This window comes from Apium graveolens, chromosome 9 (assembly GCF_009905375.1).
Source record: "Apium graveolens cultivar Ventura chromosome 9, ASM990537v1, whole genome shotgun sequence".
NCBI classification, from domain to species: domain Eukaryota; kingdom Viridiplantae; phylum Streptophyta; class Magnoliopsida; order Apiales; family Apiaceae; genus Apium; species Apium graveolens.
The window spans coordinates 26,463,285-26,477,487 of record NC_133655.1 but is presented as its reverse complement, the minus strand read 5'-3'; the positions used below and the strand labels follow the sequence as shown (position 1 = coordinate 26,477,487).

The window sequence follows — 14,203 nt, the reverse complement described above, 5'->3', positions numbered from 1 at the left end:
TTGTTACAAAAAAGCAGATCTTACTGATATTAGTCTTCATATAGTCTACCACAGGGTATCAATATCAATATCACAACTCTTATTCAGCAAGAGTGTGTAGCTTCTTCTTTATGTCACAAATTCTCAACTCTACCACAGGGTGCATAATTTCAAGTTTTAGAACCGTACTTATATCATTTAAATAGTCAACACCCATCAACCAACACATATATGTTACAAGTAATCGGAGGAGAGACTGAGACTATGACATAAATCATACCTTAGCACATGAAAAACCAGCCGTAAGAGTGTATCAATTCTTAGCTTCTCAATGTACCAAAAACTCCTAGCATCTACAATAAAAGATAAATTGAATTATGTAATTAAAAACCAAAGACAATCACCAAACCATCAGCTATTAGTAAAACAATACTTTACACAAGAATACTTTCAGTGTGATAAAGAAACTTGCAAGGACCTCTCTGAGTAGAAAACTCCTTAATAATTAGTACACAACTCAAGCAACCAACCCTATTACCCAAATCGACTGAAAAAATAAACAAAAAATTTAATTACCGAACTGAATACAAATCCCTAGCCAGTCAAATAAAAAAACAATTATAATCGAAGCTTGATGGGAAGGAAGATGCTAAGAAGTTCAAAGCCCTAAATATTACCTGCAAAATCAAACCAAAAATTAAAAGTTAGAAAGTCTATCGGGGAGAAGAAGATGTTGAAAAGTTCAATTATCGGGGTGGGAAGATGTTGGCCAAAAAAGAGAGATGATAAGGAGGACAGAGGATAAAGGTGAATGAGAGAGGCGAGGGTGAGTGAGAGAAAGGAAGGTAAGGAAGAGAGAGACTTGAGAAAAGGGGGTAAATATTGGGGTAAAAATTTTGCAGGGGAACCAATTTTATTAAAGCGGGAGAAATGCCGCCCAATATTTCACATACTAAAATCTGTATAATTTTTTATTTTTTTTCTTATTTAACTTTTTTTATTTTAATTAAAAACTATTATTTATTAAATAAATAACTGAAAAGAGTTTTTTATATTTTTATATAAAATACATTTTATAATTTATAAAATTTTATATTACATTCTTCCTTCATTAATTAACCAAAATATAATTTTAATACTAATTTATGATAATAATTTCACTTTAATATTTTTAAAAATTAAAAAAAGTACATAATGTAGCACCAGGTGCTTGTGTTACATGTTATGCAACACCGTCGTTTCAATGCACCACTAGCTTTATAGCTATTGTAACACTAATTGAGAGGTGTTATAATAAGACAAAAATTTCTTAGCTAATGTAACGCTACTTGTAACACTTGCATTACAGTAGCCCACTTATGGCGTAGTGTGATTATGTTCAAGATTTTGAATAAAATAATGATCTTGATAGAACATAATTCATAAAATAATATGATTTGTAATGTTTTTATGCAATATTTTAGTTGCAGAACATAAGTGGTCTCCAAGGTCTTTGATATGGATAAAAAATGCATCCTAAAGACACATTAAATGTTGCATTAATTGCACTTGGGCTTCTTGTCCGAAAAGTCCAATACAGACCTGTCTGGTCCAAGCTTCATAGCAGACCTGTCTGGTCCAAGGCTTCGTAACAGGCCTATGACGGCCCAAACTACCAAGGCCCACCAACAGGGGTCGTCCAAGTCCACGAACACGAGCTATTCACGGACTAGGCCCAATACGGCTAGAAGAGCAGATACATGTGTTCCAAACGGACTCAAAGTCCCACTTAGAAGGTTCTAGATCTTCTTCCTCAAGAGGACTCCTAATCACCATCTAAGTTGGAGACTTGTCCACCAAGTCTCCCAACAGAAGTCTAACCCTAGACTCACCTCTATATAAGGGGCTCTAACCCTCAATCTAGAACTACGTTTTTGGCTTGATTCTCTACAACACAGAGATACGTAGGCATCTTGCAAGGATCGATAGTCTTGAATGCAAGAGCAGTCATTAAAGCTCAAAGCTCACCAACCCTAGCATTCAATACTAAAGTACTCAGGTTTTTATTCCACAATATTTGGCGCCGTCTGTGGGAAACTTACAAAAACCATGGTACACACGGAGCAGAAACACTAGTGGGACATACACTCCTATCCAATCGCGAACAATCGCATCAGTAGCGGAAGTACCACCACACTCAACTTATGCCTCCACCCAAGGAGGAACCCTAGTAGGGGCAACTGAGGCTCAGCCACAAGGGACGAATCCCCCGGCTCCTCAAGGGACGAACCCCCAGCTTTAGCAGCTGCATGCACCTATGAACTCTCAACCCCTTGGGTATGAGTACTCGATAATTGTGACTACTAACCCCCCTTACGGGATGCCTCTATACCCCGAAGTTGGAGGGAGTGGACACTCTGGTAGGAGTGAAGCACAAGGGCGGATGCCCCAATAAATACGTGGCTTGGCTCCTATTCCGGAGGATCAAGAATTCTCTGGGCCTTATACTGAAAGAGACTCCAAGTCATCGGATGACGATGTTGCGCCAAGAAGGAGGCATGCTGGTAAGGAGCCGATGGCTGACACTGAACAACGCTCCAGGAGCACTAAAGGGATGACCAAGATGTTCAAGAAAGGATCAGGGCTCATGAAGAAGAGATCCGAAGGCTGAAGCGAGACCTGGAGACACATCTGGACCCAAGACCCCTACTCGCTCCAAGGTGGAGAAATCCTCCTCCAATCATAGACATGGATGGTCCAATACCAAGAAGGGCAGTTGCCCCAAGGGCTGATCCAAGTGATCTTATGCCCCTAGGAGATCCTGATAATCCAAACCCACCATTTACTGATGAGATAATGAATGCTCGTATCTCAAGGAAGTTCAAGATGCCCAACCATCAGAGTATACGATGGTACTAATGACCCCGCTAATCATGTTAGGACGTTCTCTAACGCCCTGTTGTTACAGCCCGTGAATGATGCTATTAAGTGTCGGGCCTTCCCTCAAACCCTATCGGGCATGGCTCAAAGGTGGTACAACCGTCTGCCCCAAAACTCTATTGGATTCTTTAAGGACTTGAGTCAAGCTTTTATTAAGCAGTTCATAAGTGGCAGAGTACATGAGAAGAGCTCAGCATCTCTCATGGGTATAGTCCAAGGAGCAAAGAGGTCCCTGAGAGAGTATCTGAATCGATTTACGAAGGAGGATTTGAAGGTCCCTGATCTTGATGATAAAGTAGCTATGATAGCCCTGCAGCAAGGGACTAGAGACGAGTTCTTTAAGATGTCCTTGGCTAAGCGCCCTCCCGAAAGCATGCTGCAGCTCCAAGTCAGAGCTGGGAAATATATTAAGGTGGAGGAAAGTATGAAGAAGATAGTTGTGAGTAACGAACCTAATGGGAACAAGAAGCGGAAGACGGATCAGGAGTATGATGTCATGGACAAGTATCCACAAATTGGCAAAAAATCTGACTCCTCCTCTTCTAAGAAGAATCAACAACCAAGGTTCGCTGAATATGCAAGGTTGAATGCTCCAAGGAGCCAAATCCTTATGGAAATTGAAAAGGACAAAGACTTTAAATGGCCGAAGCCACTAAGGGGAGATCCCGAAAAAAGAAACAAGAGTCGATATTGCAGATATCACAAAGATGTTGGTCATGACACTAACGATTGTAGACAAATCAGGGATGAGATTGAGTATCTGATCCGAAGGGGAAAGTTTGGACGTTTCACCAAGGGTGAAGAGGCCGGAGGCCAGAAGAAAGATAATGATCGAAGAGATGATGATTGAAGAGGTAACGACAGAGATCGCAACCCACAGCCCCAAGGGCCAGTAATTAATATGATCTTGGGAGGACCTACAACAGCTGGTACTACAAGGAACTCTTGAAAATCTTATGCAAGAGAAGTAATAAGCATAGTCAGAGAACCATCTAAGCATTCTAAGTCAGAGGTAACGCTTGAATTTGGTGACCCAAACCTTGAAGGTTTGAAATTTCCTCAGGACGATCCTCTGGTTATCAATCTGATAATTGGAAATTATCCTGTTATGAGGGTCCTAGTGGAAAATGGAGCTTCCGTGGACATTCTGTTCCATGACACATTCATAAGAATGGGCTACAATGATTCTCAGCTAACTCCATCCGATGCACCCATCTATGGGTTTAACCATGTGGAATGCAAAGTCGAAAGAGCAATACAACTTCCCGTAATTATTGGGGAAGAGCCTAGAGAGGCCACACAGATGTTAAACTTTCAGGTTGTCAAGGCAGCCTCTACTTACAATGCTATCATGGGTAGGACAGGGATCCACGCTTTTAAGGCTGTGCCCTCAACCTACCACATGGTACTGAAGTTCTCCACTAGAAATGGTGTTGGAGAAGCAAGGGGGGATCAAAAGATGGCCCGCAGTTGCTATATTGCAGCACTTAGGCCTGATGGTACAGGGGGGCATGTCCTCCCCATAGAAGACATGGATGTCCGAGAGAATGACGAACTACGAGAAAATCCAGTTGAGGACTTGGTCCCAATTCCCTTAGACCCAGAAAATGTCACATACGTCGGGCATCTTTGGATAAACCCTTAAGGGGTCGAATGACAACTTTCCTCCAGGAGAACAATGATGTATTCGCTTGGACAACAGCTGATATACCTGGGATTGACCCAAACTTTATAACTCATAGGTTGAACATTGATCCAACTTGGAAGGCTTTAAAGTAAAAGAAGAGAACTTATGCCCCTGATAGGCTGGAAGCCATTAAGCAGGAGGTCGAGAAGCTTTTAGAAGCTGGATTTATTGAGGAAGTGCAATTCCCTGAATGGTTGGCCAACCCCGTAATGGTTAAGAAGGCCAATAGAAAGTGGAGGATGTGTATTGACTTCACTTACTTGAATGATGCTTGTCCCAAGGACTGTTACCCCCTACCAAGGATTGATACCCTGATCGATGCCACTGCTGGACATGAGATGTTATGCTTCATGGATGGCTTTAGTGGTTACAATCAGATTAGAATGCATAAGGATGACACCCCAAAGGTATCTTTCATAACTGACTTTGGTGTATTATGTTATCTTGTTATGGCTTTTGGACTTAAGAATGCAGGAGCTACTTACCAAAGACTTATAAATAATATATTTGCCCATCTAATTGAGAAGACTATGGAGGTCTATATTGATGACATGTTAGTGAAAAGCCTAAGCAAGGCCGATCATATTAGTCACCTCAGAGAGGCATTTGAAGTGCTGAGGCACCATAAGATGATGTAAAACCTAGCCAAGTGTGCTTTTGGTGTTGGGTCTGGAAAATTTTTGGGTCATATGGTCTCTAAGAGGGGAATAGAGGCCAATCTTGATAAGATCAAAGCCATCCTAGACATGGAATCACCACGCTCCATCAAGGACGTTCAGAAGCTGACGGGAAGAATCGCAGCTCTAGGGAGGTTCATCTCCAAGTCAGGAGAAATATGTCTGCCCCTTTTTCAAAACCCTTAAGAAGGTGAAGGACTTTGAATGGACAACTGAGAGCCAAGAGGCCTTTGAACAGCTGAAAAAGTACATGACTGAAGCCCCTTTGTTGGCTAAACTAAGTCCGGAGGATACTCTTTATTTGTACCTCGCAGTATTTGAATAAGCCGTGAGTGCAGTCCTCGTAAGGGAAGAGCAGAAGCTCCAGAAGCTTGTATACTATATAAGCAAGGTGCTCCATGAAGCAAAATTGAATTATTCCACCACGGAAAAGTTCGCACTTGCTCTCATCACAGCCTCAAGGAAGTTGAGACCATACTTCCAGGCTCACAAGATCGAAGTCCTGACGGACCAACCTTTGAGGAACATTCTTCATAGCCCGAAGGCCAGTGGAAGGCTCATCAAGTGGGCGGTTGAGTTAGGAGAATTTGATATCAAACACAAGCCTCGAATGGCCATCAAGGCTCAGGCCTTAGCAGACTTCGTGGTCGAATACACCATTAATGACCAAGAAGTCGGGGGGCAAGAGATAGTAACCCCAGAAGGAGGAGAGAAGGAGAAGGAGGAATAAACAACACTGAAAGAATATCGGGTTCTCCATTTTGACGGAGCATCCAAAACAAAATCTAGTGGCACAGGCCTAGTATTGCAAAGCCCTAATGGGTTTATGATTGAGTATGCTTTGAAGTTGGATTTTCCAACTATAAACAATAAAGCAGAATATGAAGCATTGATAGCCGGCTTAGGATTGGCTAGAGTCGTGAGGGCCAAAAACCTGAAGGTATGTGGGGACTCGAGACTTGTAGTTGCTCAAGTTAATGGAGAGTTTGAGGCCAAAGATGATACTATGGCTAAGTACCTGAGAGCCGTGAAGGGAATACTAACTCAGTTCGATGAATGGTATGCAACACATGTTCCAAGAGAGGAGAACACTACGGCGGATGCCTTGTCTCAGTTCGCCTCGTCTGAAATCAAGAACTATCCGAGAAGTATTTACTTCCAGGTCTTGAAGACCCCTACTATTCATGTCATAAATCTGATAGCACCGGTTGGTGTGGCAAGCTGTTTGATAGACTCGATCAAGACCCACTTAGAAACTGGGTGGCACCCCGATGATGCCCAAGAGGCATGCAAGCTGTCAGTTAGAGCGTTAAGGTACTCTTTAATTGAAGGCCTTATTTACAAAAGGTCCTTTGTTATTCCGTACTTGAAGTGCTTAAGACCTCTTGAAGTAGAGGAGGCACTTAAAGAAGCCTATGAAGGGATTTGTGGAAAATACCTGGGGGCAGGGCCCTCACTCACAAGATAACTCGATTGTGGTTCTACTAGCCAACTATGCTGGCCGATGCAAAGGCTTATGTGAAGAGATGCGACAGATGCCAGAGGCACGCTCCGATAGTACGACAGCCCCCAGAGAGGCTTACATCGATCAACATGCCCATCCCTTTTGCAATATGAGGAATGGACATGCTTGGACCATTTCCTATAGCATCGGGATAAAGGAAGTTCATTGTGATAGCCATAGACTACTTTACAAAGTGGATTGAGGCTAAAGCACTAGCCAAGATAACCACCAAGAACATTACCCAAATTTTCTAGGATAATGTGATATGCCGATATGGAATCCCACGCATCCTTGTCACGGATAATGGGAAACAATTTGATAATATAGAGTTAAGAGAGTACTGCGACGATAACAACATAAAACTTTGCTTCACCTCCATTGCACATCCTCAGGCAAACGGGCAAGCGGAAGTTGCTAACAGAATCATCCTTGATGGACTTAAGAAGAGGGTTGAATTCTCGAGAAACACTTGGGTGAATGAGCTGATGCCTATACTATGGGCATATCGAACCACCTGCAAAGTGACAACTGAAGCGACCTCATTCATGCTGGCTTACGGAGCCGAGACAGTGGTGCCCCTTGAGATCACGCATGGATCCCTTAGGATCGAAGCTTACGAACCAGATACAAACGAAGAAGGCATGAGGCTCGCTCTCGATCTTATTGATGAAGTCAGGGATGAAGCCAATACCCGTAATGCAGAGTAACAATGAAGTGCCTCCCTCTATTATAATAGACGGGTTAAAGAAAGGTTCTTTCAACAGGGATATTTGGTTCCGAGGAATATTGAGGCATCAGGAGTAGGGGAGAGAGGAAAGCTAGCCCCCAATTGGGAAGGGCCTTATAAGGTTAGGAGGACACTGGGACGAGGATCTTACAAGTTAGAGACCCTGAATGGTGATGAAGTGCCTCACACTTGGCATGCTTCGAACCTGAAGGTTTATTATGTTTAGGACATTCACTACATGTTCCTAGTACTTAGCATTAGTTTTATAAATTAGGTCGACGAAACCATTTTATGTTAGGGTTGAACCCATTTCTTAGAGATATTATCTATTTATGCAAGTGTATTTCTATCATCTTGTCTACCAATTTATTTAAGTACGAGCATCCAAAGAATGCAAGTCCCGAAGGACCAAATGCAGAAAATAAAAGACAAGTATGAAATGAAATTAAACATAGTGCATAGATAGAAGATCCCGAAGGATCATAAGTTAAAGTCCCAAATGACCAATAGGTTACAAACCAATAAAAGTTCAAATAAATAAGTTCTGAAAATAAAAGCCACATACGACAATCAAGGCCATGCAAGGCCACATCATTCACTCGTCAGAAGAGTCCTCCCCCTCGCCATCCGAGCCTTCCTCAGAAGAAGAACCACTGCTCCCTAGAATCGGCTCCCTCATCTTCCCTCGAAGGGCTGCCATGGACTTGGGGCTACCCGAAGGGGCTTTGCCTTTAGAGCCGGAACCGGAACCCGAGTGACTGGAGCTCGACTGGGGCCTCAGGCGAGGAGTCGAGGGCACAGATCCGGAAGGATGCTCAGATAGGTCCATAACAGGCAGCTTCTAGGGGAAAGATAGAAGGCTTGGATCTACCACATCCGGCCACACGCCTAGAGCGTCTTTGACTCCCCTATTCCAACCTATCGCCATGTTAACAGGGCGCATCTCGTCATCGTGCTCACCCATCATTGTAGTGAACCTAATGGATCTGTGATAAGCAGCCTCGAGGTCCTTCCATTTCCTCTTCCTCTTCTCTTTTGAGCTAGCATATTTCTTCTCCATGATGGCCAGCTTGCCCTCCACCTCATGGGCCCTAGACTCCCACTCCCCTGAAGAGATAGTCATCTGCTTCATGGAAGCCTGCAGTGCATGGTAATTGCCTCTTATTTTCACAGCCTGAGTAGAGGAAGCTGCGAAATAGGCATTGGCCTGACAAAGAAAATATGAGTTTAATTAAGAAGGGTCGAGCCCCTAAGGAATGATTCCTATAATATTTTCCAAGTACTAAGGAAAAGAGAACTTAAGCGAAAATTTGCACAACTAGAAACATACCTGATAGAGGGCATGAGCTCCCAGCATCTCCGCCTCAAGGATTTCTCACCAGAGGACACGGACAAGAGGTCGGGAGGAGTAATGCAGTTTCTCGACCACTCGAGAGCAAGAGTCGGGTTTCCAAAAATGGAGTCGTTAGAAGAAATACCCCATCCGGCTCGAAAGGGGTCCTAGCACTCCCGTCAAAATACTTGGCCCTCTTAAGGCCAGATCCTGACGCCTCGAGGAAGGCAGGGACCTTAGGGATATGGTTGGCCTTCTTGATGGCATCTCTGGCCATCGTACCCGTAACAGCATCGCTCGTCTTGGCTTTGGCGTCAAGAGCCTTAACAACTGAAATAAGAAGAAAAGAAACAGATGTAAGAATAAACTTGAACAAAGAAAGGGTAAACACGGATAAATACCCTCTATAGAGAGGCAGCTAAGGCCAACCTCGACAAGCTTGACTTCCGTCACGAATTCCCAATAACGGGTTCTCCCGTCATTGTCAATAAGAAGATCTCGGGCATGAAGCTCAACATCAGAAAGGTTGAGAATGAAATGGGAACTATCGATTGGGCTACTAAAATCACGTCTGAAGTATGCCCCCCAGTCTCCATCCTTCCACTCAATGACCACGAACTTCTTGTTCCAGTTGTGGTTTGAGTTATTGAGGGAATTGGTGTTCACCATTTGAGGAACATGGGCTCGGTATTGAATCACTACCCAACCGGGCCGAGTCATAGGAGACGCCTTCCTCATGAAGATACTACGGAACATTGTCACACTTAATGGGATGCCTAAGTCATGGTATCTAACTATGAATAAAATGATGAAAGACACCCGTTAGGGTAGAGCTGGCATGGATGGATCTTGAGTTCGGCTAGAAGCCTCGGAATGAAGGAGTGCAGGGGGAACCTTAGCCCGGAGTTAAGGGCTACCTTGAACACAAACAACCTTTGGTGGAAAAGATTACAATCCCTCTCACTTGTCTTAGCTCTACGAACCCTTAAACAGTCGGGCCAGGGGTAAGTTAACTTAATCACCTCGACATCCTTCTCACGAAGCACACTTCGATGATGGAATGCATCGAAATGGACGGTACTAGGGTACGCGTCCGCTCTCTCATCCAACATACTCTTCAAACTGTTCGAGCAACGATTAATTGAGAAGGGGGAGACAAGAGCTATACCTTGGAGTGAGCGTAGAGTAGCCCTCTTATGCATAGCTTCCTTTTCGGAGAAAGAGGACTTAAAAGGGCCTTGTCCACCTGACATTCTTGAGAACTTGAAGAGAGTTCAGAGCTTGAAGCAGGTACCTCGTTGAAAGAACACCGGGTTTAGTGAGGAAAAATGATCAAAAGGCAATAAAAGATGACATAATAAGCGAGAAAAGTGATGCAGGACACCGCTTATCATATTAGTCTTCCGAAAAAAGCCTGGCTGAAACCAAATATAAGTCGTTAGTTAACTAAAGGATTATTATGTTAATCATTATGATTAGCAAAATTAGTTAATATTAAAATAAGATTAGCTTTTCAGCTGAACTCGTGAGTACGAGAACGAAACGTTCTCCTCCGTATCAGAGCCATGAAGACCACAATTTACGTTCAGGGAAGCCCCGGCCGACCAGGAAACAATTGGAGGCCTTTTGGCCTACCAGGAGCCTCTGTATCAGAGCCATGACGGCCAAAATTTGTGTGCGGGGAAGCCCCGGCCGACCAGCCAACAATTGGAGGCCTTTTGGCCTACCAGGAGCCTCTGTATCAGAGCCATGACGGCCACAATTTGTGTGCGGGGAAGCCCCGGCCGACCAGCCAATAATTGGAGGCCTTTTGGCCTACCAGGAGCCTCTGTATCCGAGCCATGACGGCCACAATTTGTGTGCGGAAAAACCCCGGCCGACCAGCCAACAATTGGAGGCCTTTTGGCCTACTAGGAGCATCTGTATCAGAGCCATGACAGCCCCAATTTGTGTGTGGGGAAGCCTCAGCCGACCAGCCAACAATTGGAGGCCTTTTGGCCTACCAGGAGCCTCTATATCAGAGCCATGACGGCCACAATTTGTTTGCGGGGAAGCCCCGGACGACTAACCAACAATTGAAGGCCTTTTGGCCTACCAGGAGCCTCTGTATCAGAGTCATAACGGCCACAACTTACCTCCAAAGTGGCCTTGGCCTACCAGCCAACAAATTGAGGCCTTTTAGCCTATTAGGAAATCCTGTAAGAGAGTCATGAGGCTTCAAAAGTTATCACGGAGACCCTCTAGGGAGGTTGTAACAACCCAAATCTGGGGTCAAGATTTGGTGTCACTAAACAATCTTTACATAAAATAAAAGAATATTTAATTAACCCCTTGAATCTGGATCGTTTACAGGTTATGGTATGAAACAAGAATCTAACCTTCTAAAATTCATAACAACTACAATACAAGTGTAAATACCTTTATGCTAACGTCCTTGTCATATTTTTCTAACATCTTCGTCCTCTCCAACGGAGATCTCTATAACTTCTGCTGTCTAACGAAAGCTATTCACTTTTATCCTTATCTGCTTCTGAAAGAAATAAGAATTTACAAAGCAAGAGTGAGCCAAAAATGCCCAGCAAGTATATAATTTGATTTTCAAATATTAATATCAAAGGAAAATTTCCAGACAAAAGCTTAAAACAATTGTAAAAGATTCTATTTATTTGAGAGAGTTGAGCGAATACACATTGGTTGTTACCAGCCTTTAATTATAAATCCAAAAATGACAAGCGATTTCCAGATTCATCTCCTGAATCTGGGTTTTGTCCGGCTTTTGGAATCATAAAACATTCGAGAGAGAATGCTGATAATAGCGATCAACAACAAATTAGACTGGACACTAGTTCGCACCTATATCCTGCTGATCAGCCATGATACAGTGCAGATCTATACCTACCTGTATAGATCTAGTCGGGTACCCAGGCTCTACGGCCCATCTCAAGGATCCGGTTATATCCCGGTCCTTAGGATTAAGAACACTTAATCCCACACATCACTATCCATCCCGTGGAGTAATTTGATGTCAAATCATTTTGAATTCAAAACATCCCAATTCAGGGTTCGCAAATAACCCGAAAGAATGGGTATTTGCTCAAGAGAGCAATCGATAATATAGGAACAATAATGTTAAGAACATGCATAACAAGAGTAATTGCAGCGAAATATAAAACATTTACCTATTGTGAACTTAGAATAGGAACGAAGAGAGGCGATGGTGATTGACCCTGTGCGTGTACTTGTGTGGTGTTTTATTATTATTTTTCTTTCTTTCTTTATTTTCGTTGTTATTTCGTCTTGTTCCTGGACCGCGAATGTATCATTACGCATCGCGTGCAAAAAATATTCATCGGAAATATATATATAATAATTCAAAATGCTTCTAAATATTTCTTAAAATCTCCAAAGATTGAAAATTAATAAAATTACATTTTTAAAACATTTTAAAATTGCACATCAGACCCGCGTTTAACAATTTAACAAATAGATGTGTGGGTGAATAAAAGCCAGAAAATTGTTGGAATAATTTTAAAACTTTCGAAATATTTAAAGGTTAATAAAATAAAATTTTCATAATTTTTGAAGCATTTTGGAATTAAATATGGATTTTACAATTAACTGAAATCAGAAAATCATTTAAAGATAAATAACAAATAAAATGTCGGTTTCTAAATTTTATAAATTCCCAAAAATAATAAATAACATTATGAAGCAGTAAAATAATTTTAGAGATACTTTTAGCATTTATAAGAATAAATATTCAATAAAATCATTTTAAAAACAAAATAATACCATACAGTTTAATAGTTAATTATACAAATAAGGTTCACATCCAACAATTACCCAGAATTAACAATAAGGTAACACACAGCTAACAGACTCATCACATATTTTATTTATTTAGTAATTCGAGAATTACATTTACGTATCGGATCCGAAAATAGGTTACTTAGCCGCTAAGTAAGTAAAAAGACGATACGATTTTAATACCAGACTTGGATAATTATCAAAACAGAGCTTCCTATAAAACACTTTATACGAAAATAAGATAATAATATCTCGCCTTTTGGGAATACGGATTTTTATCGATCTATAAAATGATTAGCGTATCAAAATTTTTACACCGGGACTCATACAGGTCAAACCGTATCCCGGATTGGAAAAGTCAAAACATGAAAAGTGTTCAGAATTATCAGATTATGTTATGAAGGAGTTTTCGAAAGAGTTTCGGGTTGTAAAAACGCAGAAACGGTTGAAGTGGAACGATTTCTGATTCTAAATAGTAATTTTATAATTACGTAAAAATAATCATTATTAATTCTATAAATTCTTATAAAATCATATAATAATCTAAAAATTACCAGAACAATACCAAAATGATCTATATAGAATTCTGGATAATTAAAAATTAAAATATCCTAATTCTATCATATATCAACACCCAAAAATTTATATTAATCATCAAATAATTTACCAAAATTCACATGAAAAATCACATAATAATTATTTATTGATAAAAGTAATTACATAATATTTCCCAGACATTACAGAGGGCCTTGGGAAATTTCTTGAAAATGATAATTCTTAGCAGAACCAAGTTTCGTGAAGATTAGAACGTCTACGAGAACGAGTTAATTGAGGTGTATAACATCCTATAAGAGAAGTTTAGACAAATTTAATGGAGTACAAGACTTCCTACAAAGGGAAAGTTCAGTAGAACACAGAGTGTTCCGCAAGAACGAGTACAGAACGTCCATCAGGATGAGTACAGAACATGCGCTGAAACAGCCATTGCAGAATCCTGAGGAACTCAAAGGCAACTTTGAAATTAATTTCATGGACTATCAAGGACCACAAGAGCATAGTAAGGTGAGTAGAAACCTATAACTCTTAGTGAGAAGATAAAAAAAAAGTGGGGGGCAGGAACCCCTGTGCAACCACCTCCAGGCCAACCAAGAACTGGCCGACCAAGAGGTGGTCGACCAGGAGGCTCTCCTCCAAAGTGGCCGAGTAGCCCACAATTGGGGGCTTGAGGCCGAGCAGAGCCTCCTGCCCCAGGAGGTTCTGCTCGACCTCGAGACCCCCCTTCGAAATTTTTTGAAAAATTTCGAAAAAATTGAAAAAATCAGAAAATTTTTGAAAATTTTTAAATTTTCAGGAATTTAAGATTAAGAACAGATTAGGGCCAATTAGTGAAATTAAGCCCAGATTAAGGCTGATTAGTGTATATTAAGCGTAATTAACCCAAATTAGGGATAATTAGTGATTTATGTGATGAAATTAGCCTAGATTAGGGCCGTTTAACCCATTCACTCTTGTAGTTAGTGTGAATTAAGGATACTTAGTGTCTTATGCATACTGATTAGTCTTAATTAGC

At 41.5% G+C, this 14,203-nt stretch overlaps 3 protein-coding genes across 3 annotated transcripts; all 3 read left to right on the top strand.

The window, feature by feature from the left end:
• Positions 1 to 2,977: 2,977 nt before the first annotated feature.
• LOC141685150 (uncharacterized) lies at positions 2,978 to 3,748 on the top strand. Its single transcript, XM_074490271.1, has one exon. The coding sequence runs from the start codon at positions 2,978 to 2,980 to the stop codon at positions 3,746 to 3,748; it is 771 nt and encodes a 256-aa protein (XP_074346372.1).
• A 2,340-nt stretch (positions 3,749 to 6,088) lies between these two features.
• On the top strand, positions 6,089 to 6,730 carry LOC141685149 (uncharacterized). Its single transcript, XM_074490270.1, has one exon. It carries the CDS (start codon positions 6,089 to 6,091, stop codon positions 6,728 to 6,730), a length of 642 nt encoding a protein of 213 aa, XP_074346371.1.
• Positions 6,731 to 6,797: 67 nt separating this feature from the next.
• On the top strand, positions 6,798 to 7,473 carry LOC141685148 (uncharacterized). Its single transcript, XM_074490269.1, has 2 exons — positions 6,798 to 6,926; positions 7,021 to 7,473. The coding sequence occupies exons 1-2, from the start codon at positions 6,798 to 6,800 to the stop codon at positions 7,471 to 7,473; spliced, it is 582 nt and encodes a 193-aa protein (XP_074346370.1).
• The last annotated feature ends 6,730 nt before the right edge of the window (positions 7,474 to 14,203 follow it).

Coding starts and splice junctions, on each gene's coding strand:
- LOC141685150 (XM_074490271.1), top strand. CDS start 2,978: ATGGCTCAAAGGTGGTACAACCGTCTGCCCCAAAACTCTATTGGATTC.
- LOC141685149 (XM_074490270.1), top strand. CDS start 6,089: ATGATTGAGTATGCTTTGAAGTTGGATTTTCCAACTATAAACAATAAA.
- LOC141685148 (XM_074490269.1), top strand. CDS start 6,798: ATGCCAGAGGCACGCTCCGATAGTACGACAGCCCCCAGAGAGGCTTAC. Junction 6,927..7,020: donor ATAGCATCGGGATAAAGGAA/GTTCATTGTGAT, acceptor CAAATTTTCTAG/GATAATGTGATATGCCGATA.